Source organism: Pelodiscus sinensis, chromosome 2, assembly GCF_052426305.1.
Source record: "Pelodiscus sinensis isolate ZL-2025 chromosome 2, ASM5242630v1, whole genome shotgun sequence".
In the NCBI taxonomy this organism is placed as follows: Eukaryota; Metazoa; Chordata; order Testudines; family Trionychidae; genus Pelodiscus; species Pelodiscus sinensis.
The window spans coordinates 169,323,897-169,343,317 of record NC_143053.1 but is presented as its reverse complement, the minus strand read 5'-3'; the positions used below and the strand labels follow the sequence as shown (position 1 = coordinate 169,343,317).

The following is a 19,421-nucleotide window of genomic DNA, read 5'->3' as shown; positions in this document are numbered from 1 at the left end:
CTATAACTTACCCAGCTTTTTCCACAGGGCCGGTGGTAGGAAATGAAGCACTGATCCCTTGTCCCCTTCAGCTGGCAGCTCCTCTAGGTCCAACACTATTTGGGTCACACGATCCTCCAAATATTTCCTGTCTCCCTTATTGTACTCCCAGCGAGTACAGACCTTACAGAAGGAAGGGGGGAGGACTGGAGTAGAGGCTTGAGCCAGCTTCTCTATTTGTAGCAGGCAGCAGCAGCTACAGCAGCTGCTGCTCCTCAGTGAGAGGGCAATTGCCCTACCCTCACCTCCCCAGTAAGTCATCTGAACTCCCCATACTGGAGGTCTGAACTTCTGAGTGGAGCTCAGAAAACAGTGGGCGCACAGCTTACAGGGGACCTTGGTCACAGCCATTTTCCATATACAGTACATTAAATGTTCCAGTGTAAAATGGCTTTTAAATTTAACATGCCACTATTCAATGTAAAATAAATAGTTAATCCACTATTTTGCCAATGAGATAATAAATGTAATGGTTTGAACTTGGAGAAGCAGAGAACATTTTTCATCTAAAACAACAGCCAGTCTTATAGCTGTCACTAATAATGTTCACTAGTTCACCACATTAAGGCTACGTCTAGACTGGCAAGATTTAGCGCAAATACTCTAAACACAAGAGTATTTGAGTAAGAAAGCGTCTATACTGGCATGTGCCTTTGTGCAAAAGATCCATGCCAGCGTAGACGCTCTCTTGTGCAAGAAAGCTCCGATGGCGATTTTAGCCATCGGGCTTTCTTGCGCAAAAAATTGATGTTACCGGTCTACCCTGGCCTCTTGTGCAAGAACACTTGCGCAAGAGGACTTATCCCTGAGCAGGAGCGTCAGGGTATTTGCGCAAGAAGCACTGATTTCATACAGTAGAACGTCAGTGTTCTTGCGCAAATACTCACGGCCAGGGTAGACAGGTGGCAAGATTTTGCGCAAAAGCTGCTGCTTTTTCGCTAAAACTTGCCAATGTAGACGTAGCCTAACTGTGAGCAAGAACTACCTCCTAGAACTTGTCTCCAACTATGAGATGCCTACAGGAGAACTCGGTCTCTGGGGTGTTGTAGGTCGTGAGGTGCTTTCCTGGCCTTTTGGCTACCTGTTTTGCTAGCGATCCTAATAACTTCCCTCTCCAAAAAGCTAGTATTCAATTTCTGTGACCGGATTTTTAAAAGCAATTGTATCAGCCTAATCCTGCTCCCATTATACACTGAAATGCCTATTGACTTTATTAAGAGCAGAGTTAGCCCAATGAGTGTTATTTTGAAAATCTCATCTCTGAATGTAACAGCAGAAGTCTGTGCTTAAAACTTGTGCTTATAGGTTTGCAATGCAGGAATCACCTGCCTAGCCCTATTGCAGATGAAGAACGTTGGCCAAAGATTTCAGGAGTAAAAATTGTTAGGATTAAGGAAACAATCTCCCCTCCACACCCAAACTGTACACTTCTGATATAGAAGTCTAACTGACTTAAGTTCTCTTACTCTTAATGCTAATGATATAACAATATATGGTTAATTATTAATATAATTAATTCTTGCTCTGGATACCCTAACAACTATTTCTAACCTTAGGATTTCTGCTTCCATATTTACATATTTTTAAACACATATATTAGTGAAATGTATATTCATAACAAAAGTTACACGCAAAAATTGAGGTCAGGCAATGAAATATTTTTATGTTGTATACACTGACAGCAAGAATATGGTTAAACTGAAAACAAATTGGTGTAACATTTTTATTTTGGGAGTGGATTGGAGAACTATATTAACCACGAATGTTGCGATAGTTTTAATATTTTCCTGCCTTTATGTTCATGTTGAAAGAAAACAAACCTTCCTACTTTAGCAAAAATAACTGAGTTTGTGTGAATTATATACAAGAAAAACAAATCCAACAAATGATTCTTTATAATATAGTGGACTCCTCCATCCCCAAAGGCAGCATGTCTGGAAGTGCTGGAAAGCAGAATAGGACTAATTTAATTATACATTTGAAGAAATATTTTTAAGTAATCTTAATTTTATTCTAGGCAGCCATGTCAAATACAGAACAACTGTTACTATTAAAGATTATTTGCTGGAAAGATAGGAGCAAAAGCGAACTAACTAATACCATTAGAACACAGGTGAGTAGTACAATTTCCAAACTAGGGAATTACACACATGCCTAAAAGTCTCAGAGTGGTAGGGATGTAAGTGACTAGTCAACTATCTGATAACTAAAAGTTTATCAGCTAGTCAGCTAGTCCCTCAACTAGTCACTCCCCGCACCCCCTTGCTGAAGCAAGGGGAGGGAAGCAGGAGCTGGGTTCTAGCTTAAAGGTTGGTTTCCCCCCAGCATGGTCTCCGCAGAGGAGTAGTGGGAACCCAGCTTGAGCTGGGAGTCAGCTGGTTCCTGGCTCCTGCCCAGTCCCAGAAGCTGTGCCTCTGCCTCCTGGCTCTTAATACATTTAAAAATCAGAAGGACTGTGTGTGAGGGGAGGGGAGTGGAGAAGGGAGGCCATGCATGAGCCAGGAATCAGCTTTTCCAGCTTGTGCTGGGTCCCTCCTGTTGCTCTTTAGCCTTTTAAATGTATTAAGAGGCGATAGGCTCTTATAAACATTTAAAAGGCAGAGCTAAAGTAGGGTCTGCTTTGCCTTTTAAATATTTATAAGAGCCTGGTTAGGTCACAGGCCAGAAGCTAACCCCACTGCGGTTCCCCTGCTTATCAACTAATCGATGGAAAATCCATTGACTAGTCGATTAGCTGATTAAACTAAATTTATCATGGCTACAGGGGCATAACCATGTTTGTCTGTAACTAAAAAACGTAAACAAATAGTCCTGTAGCACTTTAGCGACTAACAAAAACATAAGTAGTATCATGAGCTTGTGGGCACAAACACTCGTGACACGATTAAATTTTAACCTGCATAAGCAATCCCTTTGAATGTTAATGAGTCTATTTTCTTGCGTAAAGAAGCTAACCACACTCAGAAACCTTTTCAGAATCAAGGCCTTAAGATTTTTGGGGGATGTGTATGGGAGGGAACAATTTCAGTTAGCCACATTTTAAGGCCAGATCTACACTAGACTGGAAGGTCAGGTCATAGCTGGACTCTACTGACCTTAAGCCAAGCTTGTAGCGTCCCCATTGCAGGAGACAGATGGGGGTCAAACGCTCCTGTCAGTTTCCCTTACTCCTTGCGACTGGAAGAACTAGACACACCAGTTGGAGCTGCCCTCAGCATTCGATTTACAGGTCCATATTAGACCTGCTAAATCAAACACCAGAACGTCGACCTCCGACTAGGGACGTAAATGACTAGTCAAGTAGCTGACTTCCAAATAACCACAGGCTTGTCAGGTAATCAAGTATCAGAGGCAGGGAGGGGGACAGAGGAGGGAAGAGCAGGAACTTAAAAGCCAGTTCCCCTTAGCACCCTCTCTGCCATGTGGTGGCCAGAGGGGACAACAGTAGAGATAGAGCTGCAGCGGTCCCGGGCAGCTAAACCTGCTGTGGCTCTGCACTTAAATGTACAGATTTAAATGTACTTTTAAAAGTGCAGAGCCATAGCAGAGTTAGCTCCAGATCCTGGCTCATGCCACCCTGGGGATGCTCTAATTCCCGGGCTCTTACTACATTTAAAGTGCAGACACACAGCAGGAGCACACCCCATCCCCTATTAATCGAACAGTCCATGGAAATTCCATCAACAACTTGATTAGTCAATTAACCAATAGCTAACATCCCTATCTCTGATGCAGCATGTGAAGACATACATTCAGTGCTTAACAGTCCCCCAAAAATGGTAACTGACAAGAAGTTTTGTATATTCCTTCCCATTTCCTTCCACATGGTATTTTTAATAAAATAAAAAACAGAACCAGACAGATGCTTCACTCTGCTGTCCAAGTTTTTTCCCTATTGCAAAGTGTTAACATTTTTAATAAGTGCTAAACTAAAATACCTCTTATATCGTATTTAATATGTTTGATTACTCACCCATATATAAACAATAACAATTTTAGACATGGAAGAGTAAATTAATAGTCACATTCTGGTGATCTCACAATGAACATGAAATGAATTCAATACTATAAATTGCCTAACACTTTGGGTGTTACTTTAACCTATGTTTATTAATAATAAAATATAACCTAAAATAGATACGAATATTCTAAAATAAAATCTACCTACCTAAAATCAAAAACTGAATTCCTGTCACGAGAGCTAAGTAACATACACTTTTGGGACAGATGCTCAGTTGGTGTAAGTTTTCATAACTCTGCTCAATGAAGGAGATGATTTAAATCAGATGAGGATCTGCACCATATGCAAGTGAAAGCAATAACAATTTAACTTTAATGAGATAAAATAGTAAACTTCAATGTGTCAAATTAGATATTTGATTCACAGGTTGTCAAAAGTAATTGCATTGCTTTGGAGACTTGAAAAAATGAGTTAACAGGAAAGCTCCATGAACAAAAGGACTGAGGGCAAACAGTAGTAGTTTATCAATTCACCATAAATTAAACAGCTCTAAGAATAACTTACCTTAAAATGTCTGAAGTCTGCTAGGAAACAAACATTCCCTATATCCTCATATTCTCCTTTAATGAAGATTCCACTCCTCAGCAAAATACAAACACCATTTTTACAGAGCTCACAAAGACATGATGCACCTGTGTTTCCCCTATCAAATACTATTCCCAGAGCCATGATGATACCATACATAAGCTTCAAAAACAAATGAGGATGCCTATATTCCAGCTCCATTAGAAGCAGGTGGGAGAAGGAATGTTTGCCACATGGAAAAATGGCAAAATCCATGGGAAAACAAGTGTTTGGCTTTAAATACTTTGTATTTACAGCTATGAACAAGAATGTATGCATTTTAGTCACAGCTAGTTAATAATGACATTTTGATACACTGATCAGTTTATTGTAGAGTAAGACGACCTTACAATATGAATAGCTTGTACTTGAAGGAGTTTAGCAAAAGATTATGTTTATGGTTGTATTCCTTGCTGATTCTTGGTTGAGTTACTGGAATCTGACATTTGATGTACTTTTACAATAAATGTAGAGTCAAATGTGCAGGAGCATAACAGATGGCGCTGCTGAAGGCCTGCATTAGTTTAACAATGTGTCAAGATATTTATCTGAAAATTTCTTTTCTGGAACAGCATCTACCTTCTGTGAAGTCAGATTCAAATCCAAAAGTAGCTGGGTTAGCGGTGAAGTCAAAGGGAACGAAATGCATCTTTACACAATGCAATGGCAGCTGATGTTGGGCTACTGTCTCACCTCTTACAGTCTCTTCCATTACGAATCCTTTCCCTTCCCCAAACCTTTTTCTTCTCATGTCTGTAACTGGGAACATTTATTATCTGAGTCTCTGAAGAGTATCAGATGCCACCAAATCTGTTTCTCAAGAGCATAAATCATATTAAAAAGAAACTACACTGAAGTACATATAGCACAGTAAAAGAAGGTTGACTCATTAAAGCATCCCAGTCACTGTCAGATTAAAAAAAGTAAAGCATAATATTTCACTTTTCATGATGGGTACATTTAATTGTTTTTAATTCCATAAAATTTTCCATGGTTTGTTTATTTTTAAGTCATCTCAGTCCTGCTGGTGTGCACTGTGGATAAAAACAAGCTCAATCTAATGCTATATCACTAATAGCTGCCTGTTAACAAAGAACCAATTTTGATTCTGAACTGAGGGTTTAAGTATTCTTGACATCAAGCCAGGATGTATGGAAGAATTCTGCAAACACTTAAGGGCTACTTCACATTCCTCATTCAAGCAAAACTCGCATTATTTGGAGACTACAACTTAGCAAGGTGTATTGAGTAGTGCCCAAAGATGGCATCAATAGATGCAAATCATAAATGCAAGCAAGAATATACATACACACAAAATCAATGAATATGTGAATCTTACAACTAACAAGGTCATTTTTCTGAATTATATAAAGCACCCAAAGATTAAATGTTACAATTTAAAATTGACTTCAGACTTCCTTTACTTTAATAAGCTCTCCCCATAATTTATATTTAAAATCCAGTATAACATTAGAAACAAATATTGATATTTCCAACCACGTCTCATGTTTTAGCAATTTACAGATTTACTAAAAGCATAACAAGTCATACTAAGGCAGGGGTAAAGAGACATTAAAAAAGGGCCAAGCAGGTTGATCTGGCCCATGAAGGCCCTGCTGCTCCCCTAACCCCAGGCCAATCAGGGTGTTGGGACAGTGGAGTGTAAGTCCCTTAGAGACAACCATGGTGGCTGACGAAGCACTGCATATCAGAGGACAGGGAGCAAGAGACTTTTTGCTCTTCCCTCCCCCACCTTCAAGCCAATCAGGGCCTAGGGGAACATGCTAAGTTTCCTCCTGCCCTGCCCTCATCCTGCAAGGAGTGCACAGAGCTTAGAAGTGCTGCTCGCTCCTGGCAAGGCAGGAGGAGACTAGGCATGCTCCCCCTGCCTCCAAGCCCTGATTGGCCTGGGGACAGGGAGGGCCAGACAAAGTCTCCTACTGCCCTGCAAGGAGCACAGTGCTTCTAAGCACCACACACTCCTTGCTGGATGGGGGTAGGGGAGAGTGCAAAGTCTCCTAGGGCTCAGCCCTTAAAGTCAACCACCAGCTGCTGCTTGCAGGGTGGGGTCAGGGATTGAGAGATTTCCCATGCTCCCCTCGCCCCTGATTGACCGAAGGGTGGGGGGGGGGAGGGAGGAGGGAGCATGTGAAATCTCCTCCCACTCCCAGGGGCATGAGCATGTAGAGGGAACCGTCAGCTGTTCCGAACACCTGGCGGTTCTCTCAGGAGTGGAGGGAGGACTTCATGCACTCCCCCACCCCCAGACCAATCAGGGTCTGTGACTGGAGAAGCACAGAAGTGTACTGGCTCTGCCCCTTCCGCCTGAGACCCCACCCACTTCCAGGGTAGCCCAGGGCCACTTCTAAAATTTCTGAAGTGGCTCTCGGTCAAAAATTATTGCCCACCCCTCTACTAAAGGCTTGTCTAAACATGGTGTTATCCACTATTTATTCTGAAAATAAATAAATTCATATGGGGAATTATTTAGGGAAAGGCTAGTCAACATGCATGTTTGCTTGCAGACCACGGTGTAGTTTGGATTTACTTGGGACTCAACATGTGGCCCACGGGTAGGAGCCAAAATAAAAAAGTAGTCAATATAATGGTCTTCTGTTGATATGTGTTTTAGTAGTTAAATTCCTGGGCTGTCAGTGCTCATTAAAAGTGCTGTCATATGGGTCTAAATCAGGTAAATATTGCATTTTATTAATATCAGCAGAACTGACTTGAATGGGGGCCTGTGTGTTGTGTATTCTTGCCTGTCAGTGTGAAAGAAGCTATCTGCAACCATACTTGTTGCGGCCCTTGGCATGTGCTGTGAGTATCATTGTGGCCCCCAGAGCTTCCAAAGTTGAGTAGCCCTGATTTAGGGATAACTCCATGTGTAGAAAAACCTTTTAAAAGCTTTCATATACACATTACCCATCAGGAGACAAACAATGGTAAAAAGGCTCTTATAGGCAAAGATTGGTTAAAAAAAAAAAATAGTCGGAAGAGTTATAAATGCTAACGGACAATTTCAGAGTGAAACTGTTATGGTATGTACTGTACTCAATCTAATCATACAAATTGAGTTTGATTCATCACCAGATCTACACTATTTTAAAAATTAGAAGAAAACATCTTTGCATTCATTTAATTATCTAATGCTTATGTGCAGGTTAAACTTTACTTGCTCTAAAACAGATTTGCTATAATCCATAAATTTCATATTGTTTCCAAATATGAATCCCTTAAAATGCAACCAAAAACTAAAACAAAAAAAAACGCTTAAGCAAAAAACCCAACCCAAAGATCATTACAAATGTTTATCATTAAAGAGTTGGTTTAACAAACTAAAGCTTCCACATACATTTGTTTCCTGAGATGGCTAAAAATCATGTTTCACTTATCACACTAGCATTAACAGAAAATTGTGTACAAAAATCAGTTTAACCACAGCATACAGGTATATTTACAGAATATGACTAATTTCACTAATTCTTTGACAAATACACCTTCACAAAAATGTCCAAAAATAATTTTTACATTACAAACAAGGATTTACAAAGGTTTTTATTTTTTGTGTTTCCACACTTAATTCTAAAATATACTGAAACATAAAAAAATATCACTTACTAAAGGAGTTAAACAATAAAAGTTAATCTGGCATGGAAGAGGTAATTATATGGAAACCTGTTTTAACAGACAAATCAATCGCTGGTGATTAAAGAACACTGTTCTTCAAAGCTGGTAGGCACTTCCATGTTGCCAGAAATGTATATTATTCCATCACTGCCTTTCCCTCCCCATACATAAAAATATCCAATGCAGTAAAAAAGAGTCAGATAAAAGGGTGGACATTTGTTCAAATATAAGCATTAGCTAGGGTCTTGATTATTGTTCATTTTGTGTAAGTGTAAAGATTTTGTCCAAAAGTTTTCCTGACAGATGGAGTTATTTAGCTTTTAGAAATTTTAACTGAAATACCTCCCTTTTTTACCAGTATATGTTGTTTGCTCATTGCTGTATTGTTGGTTTATGTCTGTAACAGAAACTGGCTCTAGGCCAGCCCAGGGGTCCTCAAGCATTGAAGGTCTGTAATAGTTTTCCACATCATTAGACACTCTTTTCTCTCTGCCATGCGCTGTACCAAATGGAGTAGATGTCCTGGGTGATCCCTTTGGAAGAAAACCATCAGGTAAAGAAACATTATCTTCTTCAGAAGACTTTAGTTTGTATAACAAGGTTCATCACAATTTTTTCTTGGGAACAGTGATGTGCCTGTATACAACAGTAAGCTTATCTAGAGTAAAATGTTCACTTCATACTGGCATGTAACCGTAGAAAAAAACCACTAAGACTATTTTTGACAGACTACACAGGCTTAAACATGTCTAATTAAAAACAGCGTAACAAAAGAAAAATAGATTAGGGTCAGGAAAGAGTTTACAAAGAGCTATTCACAATAGAGATGTTAGATATCTATTAACTGAATAATTGGGTAACTGCATCAAAACTTTGCAGTTACATAAATTACTTGATAGTCCCCCAGGGAGCGGGGCTGGCAGCCACTGCACTTCAGCCCCATTCCCGTGGAGCCCCCTGCCACTGATACAGAGGTAGCAGGAAGGGGCAGCAGCAGCCCCTTTCGGTGGGAGGTCTAAGCTCTCTGGGGAAAGGAGCTGCACCGGCACCCCACAGAGATAGAGGCAGCAGCTCTGCAGAGCCAGTGCTTGTGGGGAGCAGACTTTTAGGCACGGACTCCTGTCTGCTCCCCCTCACTGATACAGGACTAATTGATAAGCCTATGCTTACTGGTTAATCATATAGTCAACTACATGTTGTCATCGCTAATTTACACACATCAAAATCTAGACACTATAAAATAATTAAGGCAGAAGGTTTAATTTATGCTGTACAAAGCAGACACATGCAATTAACCCATGAAGCTTACAGTACAGAACATGGTATTTGGATAAAAAACAGTTGTTTTTCAAATTATACAGAAAGGATTCCCTTCTTCCACTGTTGTTACATAAATCTGAATTAAATGCAGCACAAACTGCTTAACAAGGGACTAAGTATGTGTCTGTTGGTGCTTTTGAAACTTTAATGTAACTTCTTGTCTGTGCTATCACAACATTTAAGGACGCCAACTTAACTATCCTCACTGATTACTGTGGCAAGTACATAATCTAAGAGAACTATAACAAACATAAGAGATTTCTCACTTCATCCCCCAGTTTGTTTTCTGTACCAATTTGACAGCCTGGGGTACTGGATGTAAATTTCAGATTTTCCTCTGTAAGGTTAGTTTCTTTTTGTATATATTTGGGACCTTCAAGCAACAACAGATAAGATTTTAACTCAACTTTGGCAATAAAAACTTGGAACTAGACATGCTGCTCAGGGATGGTCTATGAATCTAAACATTAGCACAGAAATTATCTATCTAAAGCAGGCATGTCAAACTTGAAGACTACTGAGGGCTGCACAAACCAAAACTGATAGCTTTCAGGGACACCAAAAAAAATGTACTTATTTGTAAGTGTAATTAGAAAGTTGTAATTATTTATTATTATAGATTATGTTTTAGGTATATTTTATAATATTTGTTCAGGTCTTGTTTGAATATAATACAATAATTTGATGTGTAAAACTGTTGTTTGCATCCATGAAGACATTGAGTTTAAGGTGTTTCAGCTCCCCCCTCCCCCGCTCTAACCCTGCCCAGACTCCCTGCTCTAACCCAATCCCCCCTCCTCTCTCTCAGAGCCAGGCACCCCCCGCTCCAACCCAATGCCCCCCCTTCCCCAGAGTCAGGCACACCACTCTATAACCCAATCTCCCTCCACTCCCCCAGAGCCAGGCACTCCCAGCCCACCTGTTCTAACCTAATGCCTGGGTCCTGGAGCCGCCACCGCCATGCGCTTCTCCCTCCAGGTGCTGGGATATGCGCACAGAGTGGCCAGCAGTGAGCAAGCGCTGGGACGCATTCTCAGAGCAGCCAGCGATGAGCAGTCCTGCTGCATGGCTCAGAACCAGCAGGAGCCTCATTTCTTTAATCAAAGAGCCACATGCAGCTCGAGAGCCTTGGGTTGGCCACGCCTGATATAAACAACGTAACCAGGAGGGTTGCACTTAGATTTATAAAGATGTAGTTGCGGGCTGCATGCGGCCTGTATGTTTGACATGACTGATCTAAAGGCTCTAGATAGCAACTAGTTTTACTTCCACGCAGGGATGGTTCCTAGGTCTAGTCACAGAGGAATTGAGGATCCTGGGACCCATCTATCTGCTCAAAATCTCAATTCTAAAAATATGGTGGTGCAAAAGGGGTGGTCACAATAGCTTATTTGTTCCAGAGTGCATCCAAAGATTGATGGCATGGAGAGTAAAATCCCACAAATGGGAATATGGAGAAGACACTTTGAAGAACATCTAAAGATTTTTTTCACCTCCCTCCTTATTTCTCTCTGTCATATCCACAATTATTGGATAGGACTAGAATCTCACCAACAGAAAAATGACTACAAGTAGAAGAACAGTGATGTCTCAATTTTTATCAGTGCCCCATGTTATAAGAAGAAAAACAAGAATTATAGTTCAAAAAGTCTTCCATGAGACATTAGTAGATTTATTAGTGCTCCCCAGATCAGGTCAATAAAAACTAGCAAAAAAGACTGGCATTAAGAGACAGTAATTAAATATGTATATTGAAGAGTAAAGGTGCATATTCTAGTTTTCAGAAGACTGATCAAAGATGTTTCATTTCTCTAAAATTGTTGTAACCTAATTTAGTAGCTCTCCATCACCACACACGGGAAATGTTTATTCTTTTTATAACCTTCTGTCCATAATTCACAGCACTCAGAAGACAATTTATTCAAGCTCAGAATTTCTGATGTCACAGGATGTTTTGTAAATATTTTGAAAGGATGATCGCATTGGAGAAATACAAATGGACTCATCTAAAGATGAAACAATCTGGAATAAGGTGGGGGTGTGAAATCAGAAGGGGCCAGCTACTCTTGACTAACTCCCTGCATTGACTATTTTGGAATAAGAGCACCTTTCTGAATTAAGCTAATGTGTAATAAAGCACTTATTCAGGAAGTAAAGCTTCCCATTTTACTAATCACAAATCACTATTTTGAAATAACTGTTTATGTAGAACTTTATACTTTAAAATATTTATCACAACAAGTATTTCAAAACATAAAGAAATATTAATTCTTTATTTTATTACTGAGAGTGTGTGGGAAAAAGGAGACAAATTTCCTAACACTGTCCTAGTGGGTAACACTACCTAATGCAATTTGTCTTGCTGATATAGTGAACCTATTCCTTGCACCTATCGTCCTTTTAATAGAAAGCCTAAGACTGTCCACACACGGAAAACTGTCTCTAGCATGACATGGTTTAATACCATGATTTTACATGTGGTAATAATGACTAGACATACTGTCACTGTCGCTATCCTTTCAGTTTGCTGAAAAAGTTTAGCTGTCAGCTCCAAAGAGCCCAGGGTTTTCAGATACTTATGGAAAGCAGGATATGACACTATTTTACCAGATTTTGCACTTCCTATAATATTGCAGAAATTTGTCGTCACCTCTGAGACAGTTCCCAACATGCTTTATGAAGTTTGGTTTATGAATACAAATATGTATAACTGAAGATGCTTTACACAACATTCATGCAGCCTATCAATTTTAATGTTACAAACTGCTGTATTTGTATGTACTATTTAATGCATGAATCATTTTGTTTGTAAAGTCAGAAATATGAAGTATCAAACTGTTTAGTTTTGAATATGCTAATGAGACTCATATCAGTGCCTCCCCAGAAGCCTTAACAACTGGATAATCAACTTAACTTGTAAACAACTTTGTTTGTCTTTAAAAAACAACACAATCTGGTAGCACTTTAAAGTTGGGCAGCATAAATGCTATTCTATTTTGATCCAGGTATTCTTCAATGGAAGAGGGAATGTAGAACAAAAGTTTCCTGCCCTGGGGAGAAGACTATTTAAGTAATGAGAAGCTATCAGGTCTTTGTCTTCTGTTGGCCTGACACTCCAAATGAAGGCTAGGGACTCAGGTCAGAGTAAAAGATCCTCTTTGACCTGAAGACTATGCCTAGAACACGAACATGTTTTTAGGGTAAGTATCTGCTTTGCAATAAGTTTTTAGTGAATTAGAACTAGGAATGTAAATTACTATTTAAATGTTAACTGGTCAAACTGTATGTTTAACCAGCTCACCGCCCATGCATGGGTCCAGAAGAAGGGCAGGGTGCTGCGGATGCCCAGGCTGTGAGCCAGCAACTTCCCTTCTCTCCAGAACTGCCACTTCTAGAACTGTGCAAGGCTGCCAACTCTCAGCCCATGTAGACTGACTGCTGGCAGCATGGGGTAGGGAGGCTGCTCCCAGGTACAGTAAACTTCCAATAATCCGGCACCTTGAGGACCCAGGGGGTGCCGGATTATCAAATATGCTGGACTACTGGAAGGGGGGGCTATGAGGAGTCTAGGGTGGTGTGGGGGGATGCCACCCCAGACCCCTCATAGCCCCCCTTCCGATAGTCCGGCTCTGCCCTGGGCGTCCCCGATTCAGCCGCTGCTGGTCAGTTTCAGCAGTAGCTGAATCGGGGAAGCTGGGGGCAGAGCAGCTCCAATGGTCCGGCTGCCCGGAGCACTTCCGGGATCCTGATGGTGCCGGACCATCAGATGCCGGACCAATGGAGTTTTACTGTAATGTTTAACTGTTACCCGATAAGCATCACCCATTAAAGTTAATTGGGTACCCGTTCACTCCCCTAATTCAAGCTGTTTTGAAAAATAGCATAATTACAACAAATCTACATAACACTATTTTCCTTTAAGCTTTTTTGTCCTTTTAAAATAAGATTATGGTAACCTAACACAAAAATTCAACTGTGCTCATTTTTGTGCTTGAAAATCACAGTATTACATGTTAAATAAAAACTCTAAGAAACGCTGTCAATAAGAAATGCCTTTTCTCAATCCCGTTAAACAAAAGATTTTACATGTTTTTCTGGGTTATTAAAATTTCTGTATTATAAGCTTTGGAGATTTTGACATCCCTGTGCATCAGCAATGATGGATTTATAGGACAGAGAAAATTCAACACTCCAATGGTAACTCTCACTTTTGAACAATGATGGAATCAAACTACATGCTGAACCCTCTTGAGTCCAGCACACTCTGGTCCAGCAACATCTGTGGTCTGGCATGACTAATTAGCTGGATGTCCACTTATCATGGATATGACTAAGCTTCCCACCATCCCATACAATTTATTTACAGCCACCAGTCCCAATTCTCAGTGTTCTATGCTGTTATTTAGCTTTAATTTGCCCCTAAATGTCTTGTAAGAAGTGGAAGTGTTGGTAATGCTCTTAAACAATACTGACCTCCTGTGGTTCATTGAACTCTCTGGTTTGGCATTGGTCAGGTCCTGAAGTTGCTGGACTAGAGAGGTTCAACCTGTACTTAACTCTTCCAGAACTCACATTATGGCACTGTTTTAAGTCATTTTATCCAGATGACATTATGAAATAGCTGTTTTTTTTGAACGCAGGGATCTTATTAGTAGGCTTAGTCTACACTATACTACCACTGTGTAGTTAAAAGATGGGCAGCAAAAACACTATTGAGCAGGGTCTTTTAGTTGTTGACAAGAGAGCACCCTAGACAATACGCTAGTGTTTCTTAAACTTTTTAAGGCTGAGAAACACCAATCAATATTTTGTTATGGGGAACACCAAGGATTTTTGTTGAGCAAAGAGAGAGGGAGGAAAAAAGGAAGCTTGCTGCCTTTTGAGCATGGCCATTTGAACTCTGTTCTCTCTGTGTATGCGGACCATATTTTCTGAACCAAAATTAGGGACAAATTACCTACAACCCCTGACCTCTGTTTACTAAGTCCCTGACTCTCAGGGTCAAGATGGACACATGACCAGAAGTAAAAGTAGCCCCCTCTAAGAACTTTTCCCATCCTACTCCTTACCCTCTCCCCTGCAGATCTCTGCCCTTCTGCTTCACCCCCAAAATCCCCTGGCACCTGCACCTTCCCTTACCCCTGTCTCCTCCTGGTGCTTCCTCCCTTCCCCGTCCCCTTGCCCTCTTTCTCCCTGATGACCATTCCCTCACCACCCTCTTCCCCAGTTGCTCTCATGCCCCTCTGTTCCTCTTGCGCTCAATGCTCTTCTCCTCCCCTCTCCCAGCATCACCCTGACCCCTCCACCCTCCCACCCCTACTGACACCTCCCCTTCCTCCTCCTGCTCTTTTCCTCATTGTCTCCACTTGTCTCACCTCCACTCTGTCCCTTGGCACCTTCCCCTTTCTTCTCCTGCCCTGTCCTGTCCTCCTGCCCTCAGCACAAGCCCCTTCCTCTCACACCCTCCTTCCCCCATGTTCTCTCCAAGCCCCTCCTCCCCTACCTTTTGCCTTCCTGATTGCGGGGCTGGAATCTGTGGTCGGGCTCCAGAAGTCCCCGCAGCCCTGGCCCCAGCTGCTTCCCAGGCAGGACCGCTTGCCGGGCCTGGGCTGGGCTGCCCGTGGTGCTAATGCTAGTGCCACATTCCAGTCCCCACACCCGCTATGGCTCCCGTTAGGAGTAGCGCGGGTAGGAGGAATAGAAGAAAGCCCCCAGCCTCCCAGGTCTGGCTTGCAGAGTGTGACAGAGCAAGCAGGTCCGTGCACTATCGCTCCCGCAGCAGAGTGGGAAGGAGCGGGGGGGAAGGGCCGTGCACAGAGCACACTAGCAGAGCCCAGACATACCCCGCTCTGCAGTACTCCAGCCGAGCTCTGTGAAGTCTCTGCTGGGATTCTGGTGGCAGCTCCCAGGAGCGGCTCACCGGCTTCAGCCAGCACTCCTCCCCCTCTGGCAGCAATGGCAGCCACCTGTGGATGGAGGATGCTGGGCTGGCGGCGCATGGTGGAGGCAGTCCCACAGCAGGTGGGAAGGGCCACATGGTGGGGGGAGGAAGGGAGGGGCTTACCGGACAGCAGCATGTTGCATGGGAACTCCAAGCTCTGGACACTGCACGGTACTGGCCCTGGCTGCACGCGCAAAGCACCAAGGGAGCCACTTATGTGCTGGGTGGAGGCGGGGAGTTGCTGCTGCACCGCGCTAGCTCTGAATGTTTTTAAATTCAGGACTGTCCCAGAAAAAAGGGACATATGGTCACCCTATCTCCGCGGCACATCTCCAACTGCCTCAGGGAACACTGGTGTGCTGCGGAATACAGTTTAAGAAATGCTGCAATACTCTGTTTAAACTGCCACTCACTGTGGCAAAACTTGTCTTTCAGGGGTGGTGGTGATTAAGCACCTATAACAGATACAAATTTTGTCTCTCAATTGGCAGTGTAGACAAAGCCCTAAAGACTAAGTTGTAGAGACATAGTCATGAGCAGTTACACTTAACCAAAACATTACTTCTTTCCTGTGTCTAGTTATGTACTTGTGCAACTCAAAAAATAGTTTAAATTTAGATACTTCAATATTTTTAGTATCTACCAGAATGCAGTTCAAGATCACAAACTCTCCCCTCCATCTTTTAGATTTCAGTCCTTCCTCCACTGTAAATTCCTACCTTTTATTAATTTACTCTCAGAAAAAAATACATTGTGAACAAAACTTGACCAACAACAATTTTACTGAAATTCAACAAACTAGCCATAGTGTCCAATACTGTAAGCATAGTCCCATGCCCATAACCACTCTGAAAAGGCAACATCAGAGCGATTTGGCATGAAGGTCCAAGCACAGTTTATCAGTACTAGTGGTAGAATGGAAAAGTTTTTAACTGAGTTGAAAACAAATACTCATTTCAGCAGAACTGGATTTTGTATGCTTTAATGCTGTTTGCTTTGTACCTGATTAAGTAGTAAACATTTGGCTAAATGTTTTAATCTACATCTGCATATCACCTTTTGGGATGATGACCATGGCACTTCTACAGTGCATATGCATTCTGGTAAAGTTAGTTCCGTACCCCTGTCTCTTTTAAAAAGAAAATCTGAATTTATTTACTTCAAATGTTATGACATTACTAGCTAAGTAATATTTCACTCACACAGGTGTTGTTACTTTAACTATTAGGCCAATACAGAGACTAGCTACAATTCACAGATTAGCACAGCAATTCACCACTTTAAAATTGGAAACTTAAAACCTCTAATCAGACAGTATTTCAAACTTGTTTTTAAAGTTCCTTTTGTAACTATGAAAGGTTTTTTTCAACTCCAAAAATGTTTTTTGTCATTTCAGCAACACCCCATGTTAGACTGTACTCAATCTCCCAGTTATGTCAACACATCAAGTAAGACGTCCTGTCCAAAGCTACAAATATTCACATTCATCTGAGTTTTAAATAAACAAAAACCAACTTGATAAAATTGAGGGGGAAGAACAAGCTAATATAAGGAAGGAGAGGGATGAGCTTTTTTTTGCACCTTGATTTTTTTTACCGCCCCCAGAACCCTAAATGCCAGAACAAGGAAAAGGGGGAGAGAATATTCCTGGGGTTCTTGTGTGTGTCTCAGTCTCCAAGGAGCTTGGTGAGTATTTTGCTTTGCGCCTGGTCCCCCTCCCCCAAGCCTTTCATAAAATGTGGAAGGCGTTGGCTGTGTGACTCAATCTCTCTCCTCTCTCTAGTACCGCGTGGGGGAGATTTCACTATTATAACCGTCCCTCTTTTCCGGGGATGTGAAGAAGGAGCCTAAGAAGGGTGTGCGCGGAAGTCAGGGCTGCTGCTGCGTGTTCCGAGGCGCCATTAATCTCCTTCCCACACACACCGAGGCGCCCAGCAGCCCGGGCCAGCTCCCCCTCCCATACCTGGTAGTGTCTCTGGTAGCCCCCCGGCGAGGACTTGTATTGCTGCGGATGCTGCTGCGGCGGACGCTGCTGGGCCGCGGCCGGGGAGACGCTGCTGTAGGGAGCCGAGAACCTGGGGCTGCCGCTCTGCGGCCGGCGCGGGCTCTGACCTCCCGGGGACGGGCTCCCGAACCGCCCGCCGCCGCCGTGGAAGTTGGGGCCCCGGGGCGAGTAGGGCCGCGGCCGGTGGCCGTACGGCGGCGTGTGATGGGGGCTCCCGTAACCCCGCGGGGAGGGCGGGCTCCGGAACCCGCCGCCCCAGGGCCCCCCGCCCGAGTACGGCGGCGTCGGGGGGCGGAAGCTCTGCCGGTGCATGGCCCCGCTCCGGCCTCAGAGACCAGACCGAGCGGGAAAGGGAAACTGCGCCACGGGCCCTCCTACCCGCCGGCAGGAGACACGGCGCCTGCGCTTAGCGCGAGCGCGCATGCGGGCCGCTGCTCGCTAGGGGCCGCTGCGCGCCGTGCCGCCGCCGGGAGGTTCCGGGCGCGTTGGTTCCGGGGAGGCCGGGGAAGGGGAAACAGAGAGCACCAGCCCAGCGTTCCCCCCGCAGCTGGGCACCGGGTCCGTAGGGAGGCGGCAGCTGCCGCCGCCAGTGAAGAGGCGCCCAGAGGGGCCCCCGCAGGGGGAGGGCAAGGTTTGGCTGAGGGTGTCGCAGCTGAAGTTATCCTCTTTGGTGTAAGTCTCCCCCGCCTGTGTCTTCACTGCTGGCCCCGCGGGCTCGGTGAAATCACATCCCCAAAGCGCACTGTTGCCATTACCCCACCTCAAGGGTAGGGCGGTGTCCCGCATCTGGGGCATCGCCCCCGGCTGGGTTTTGACACACCCAAACAGCTGTGCTTTATCAATTTTAATAAATATACCCCCCAGAGACACAGATCAACCGCTGTGATGAACAGAGTTTGGAAGAAGAAAAAGGACCAAAGGAAGCACTCCCCTGATTTGGGTAGGCATCACCACTCTGGCTGCTCTTGGTTGGCATGCTGAGACCTTCCCTTGTCCTGTTTCAATCTACTTTAATCACTGGTTCAAAGTAGGATCTCCTCCTCCTCCTCAAGCTAGGTTCCACACTTGATGGAAGTTCAGTGCCCCGGCCCTTCAAGATTGCTTTCTCCTTGTTGGTCGGGTGACTGGCTGTCCTGATATTTGGAGCTTTTTCTTTATAGGTAAAGGGTGAAAGTAAGTGTGTGAACCCTGGTGCACAGCTCCTGCAAGAGCTGGCTGACCTGCAGCAAAAGCCAGCAGGGAGCTATTTAAAGAGCTGGCAGGAACCCAGGTTGCAATGGAATAGTACCTGTAAGAAATGTTAAGTTACATTTACTGCTGTGTATAGGCACCTATACCCTCTCTTCCCCCCCTTCACACACACAGCCTCGATCCAATTTTTCACACTTGCGATCTAGTTACCTTACTGCCGCGATACCACTGACTTCCCGAGGAAACTCCAAAACATCAATAATCTTTCTGAAAATACCATCCTAGCCACCATGGATGTAGAAGCCCTTTACACCAACATTCCACACAAAGTCGGATTACAGGCCATCAGGGACACCATCCCCGATAACAACAGTACACACCTGCTTACAAAGCTCTGCGACTTCGTCCTCACCCACAACTACTTCCAATTCAGAAACCATTTCTATCTCCAAATCAGCGGCACATCCTAGGGCACTTGCATGGCACCACAATATGCCAACATCTTTATGGCTAACCTTGAACAACGTTTCCTTAGCTCTCGCCCCCCTAACACTCCTACTTTACTTATGCTACATCGATGGCATTTTCATCATATGGACCCATGGAAAAGACACTCTTGAAGAATTCCACAAGGATTTCAACAACTTCCACCCTACTATCAACCTCAGCCTGGACCAGTCCACAAGGGAAATCCACTTCCTGGACACTAC

At 43.4% G+C, this 19,421-nt stretch overlaps 1 protein-coding gene across 1 annotated transcript; it reads right to left on the bottom strand.

Moving 5' to 3' along the window:
• Positions 1–8,167: 8,167 nt before the first annotated feature.
• On the bottom strand, positions 8,168–17,943 carry MPLKIP (M-phase specific PLK1 interacting protein). The gene is made up of 2 exons (XM_075921729.2): positions 17,479–17,943; positions 8,168–8,787 (listed from the first exon to the last, which is right to left on the bottom strand). The coding sequence occupies exons 1-2, from the start codon at positions 17,830–17,832 to the stop codon at positions 8,584–8,586; spliced, it is 558 nt and encodes a 185-aa protein (XP_075777844.2). The 5' UTR covers positions 17,833–17,943; the 3' UTR covers positions 8,168–8,583.
• Positions 17,944–19,421: the final 1,478 nt, after the last annotated feature.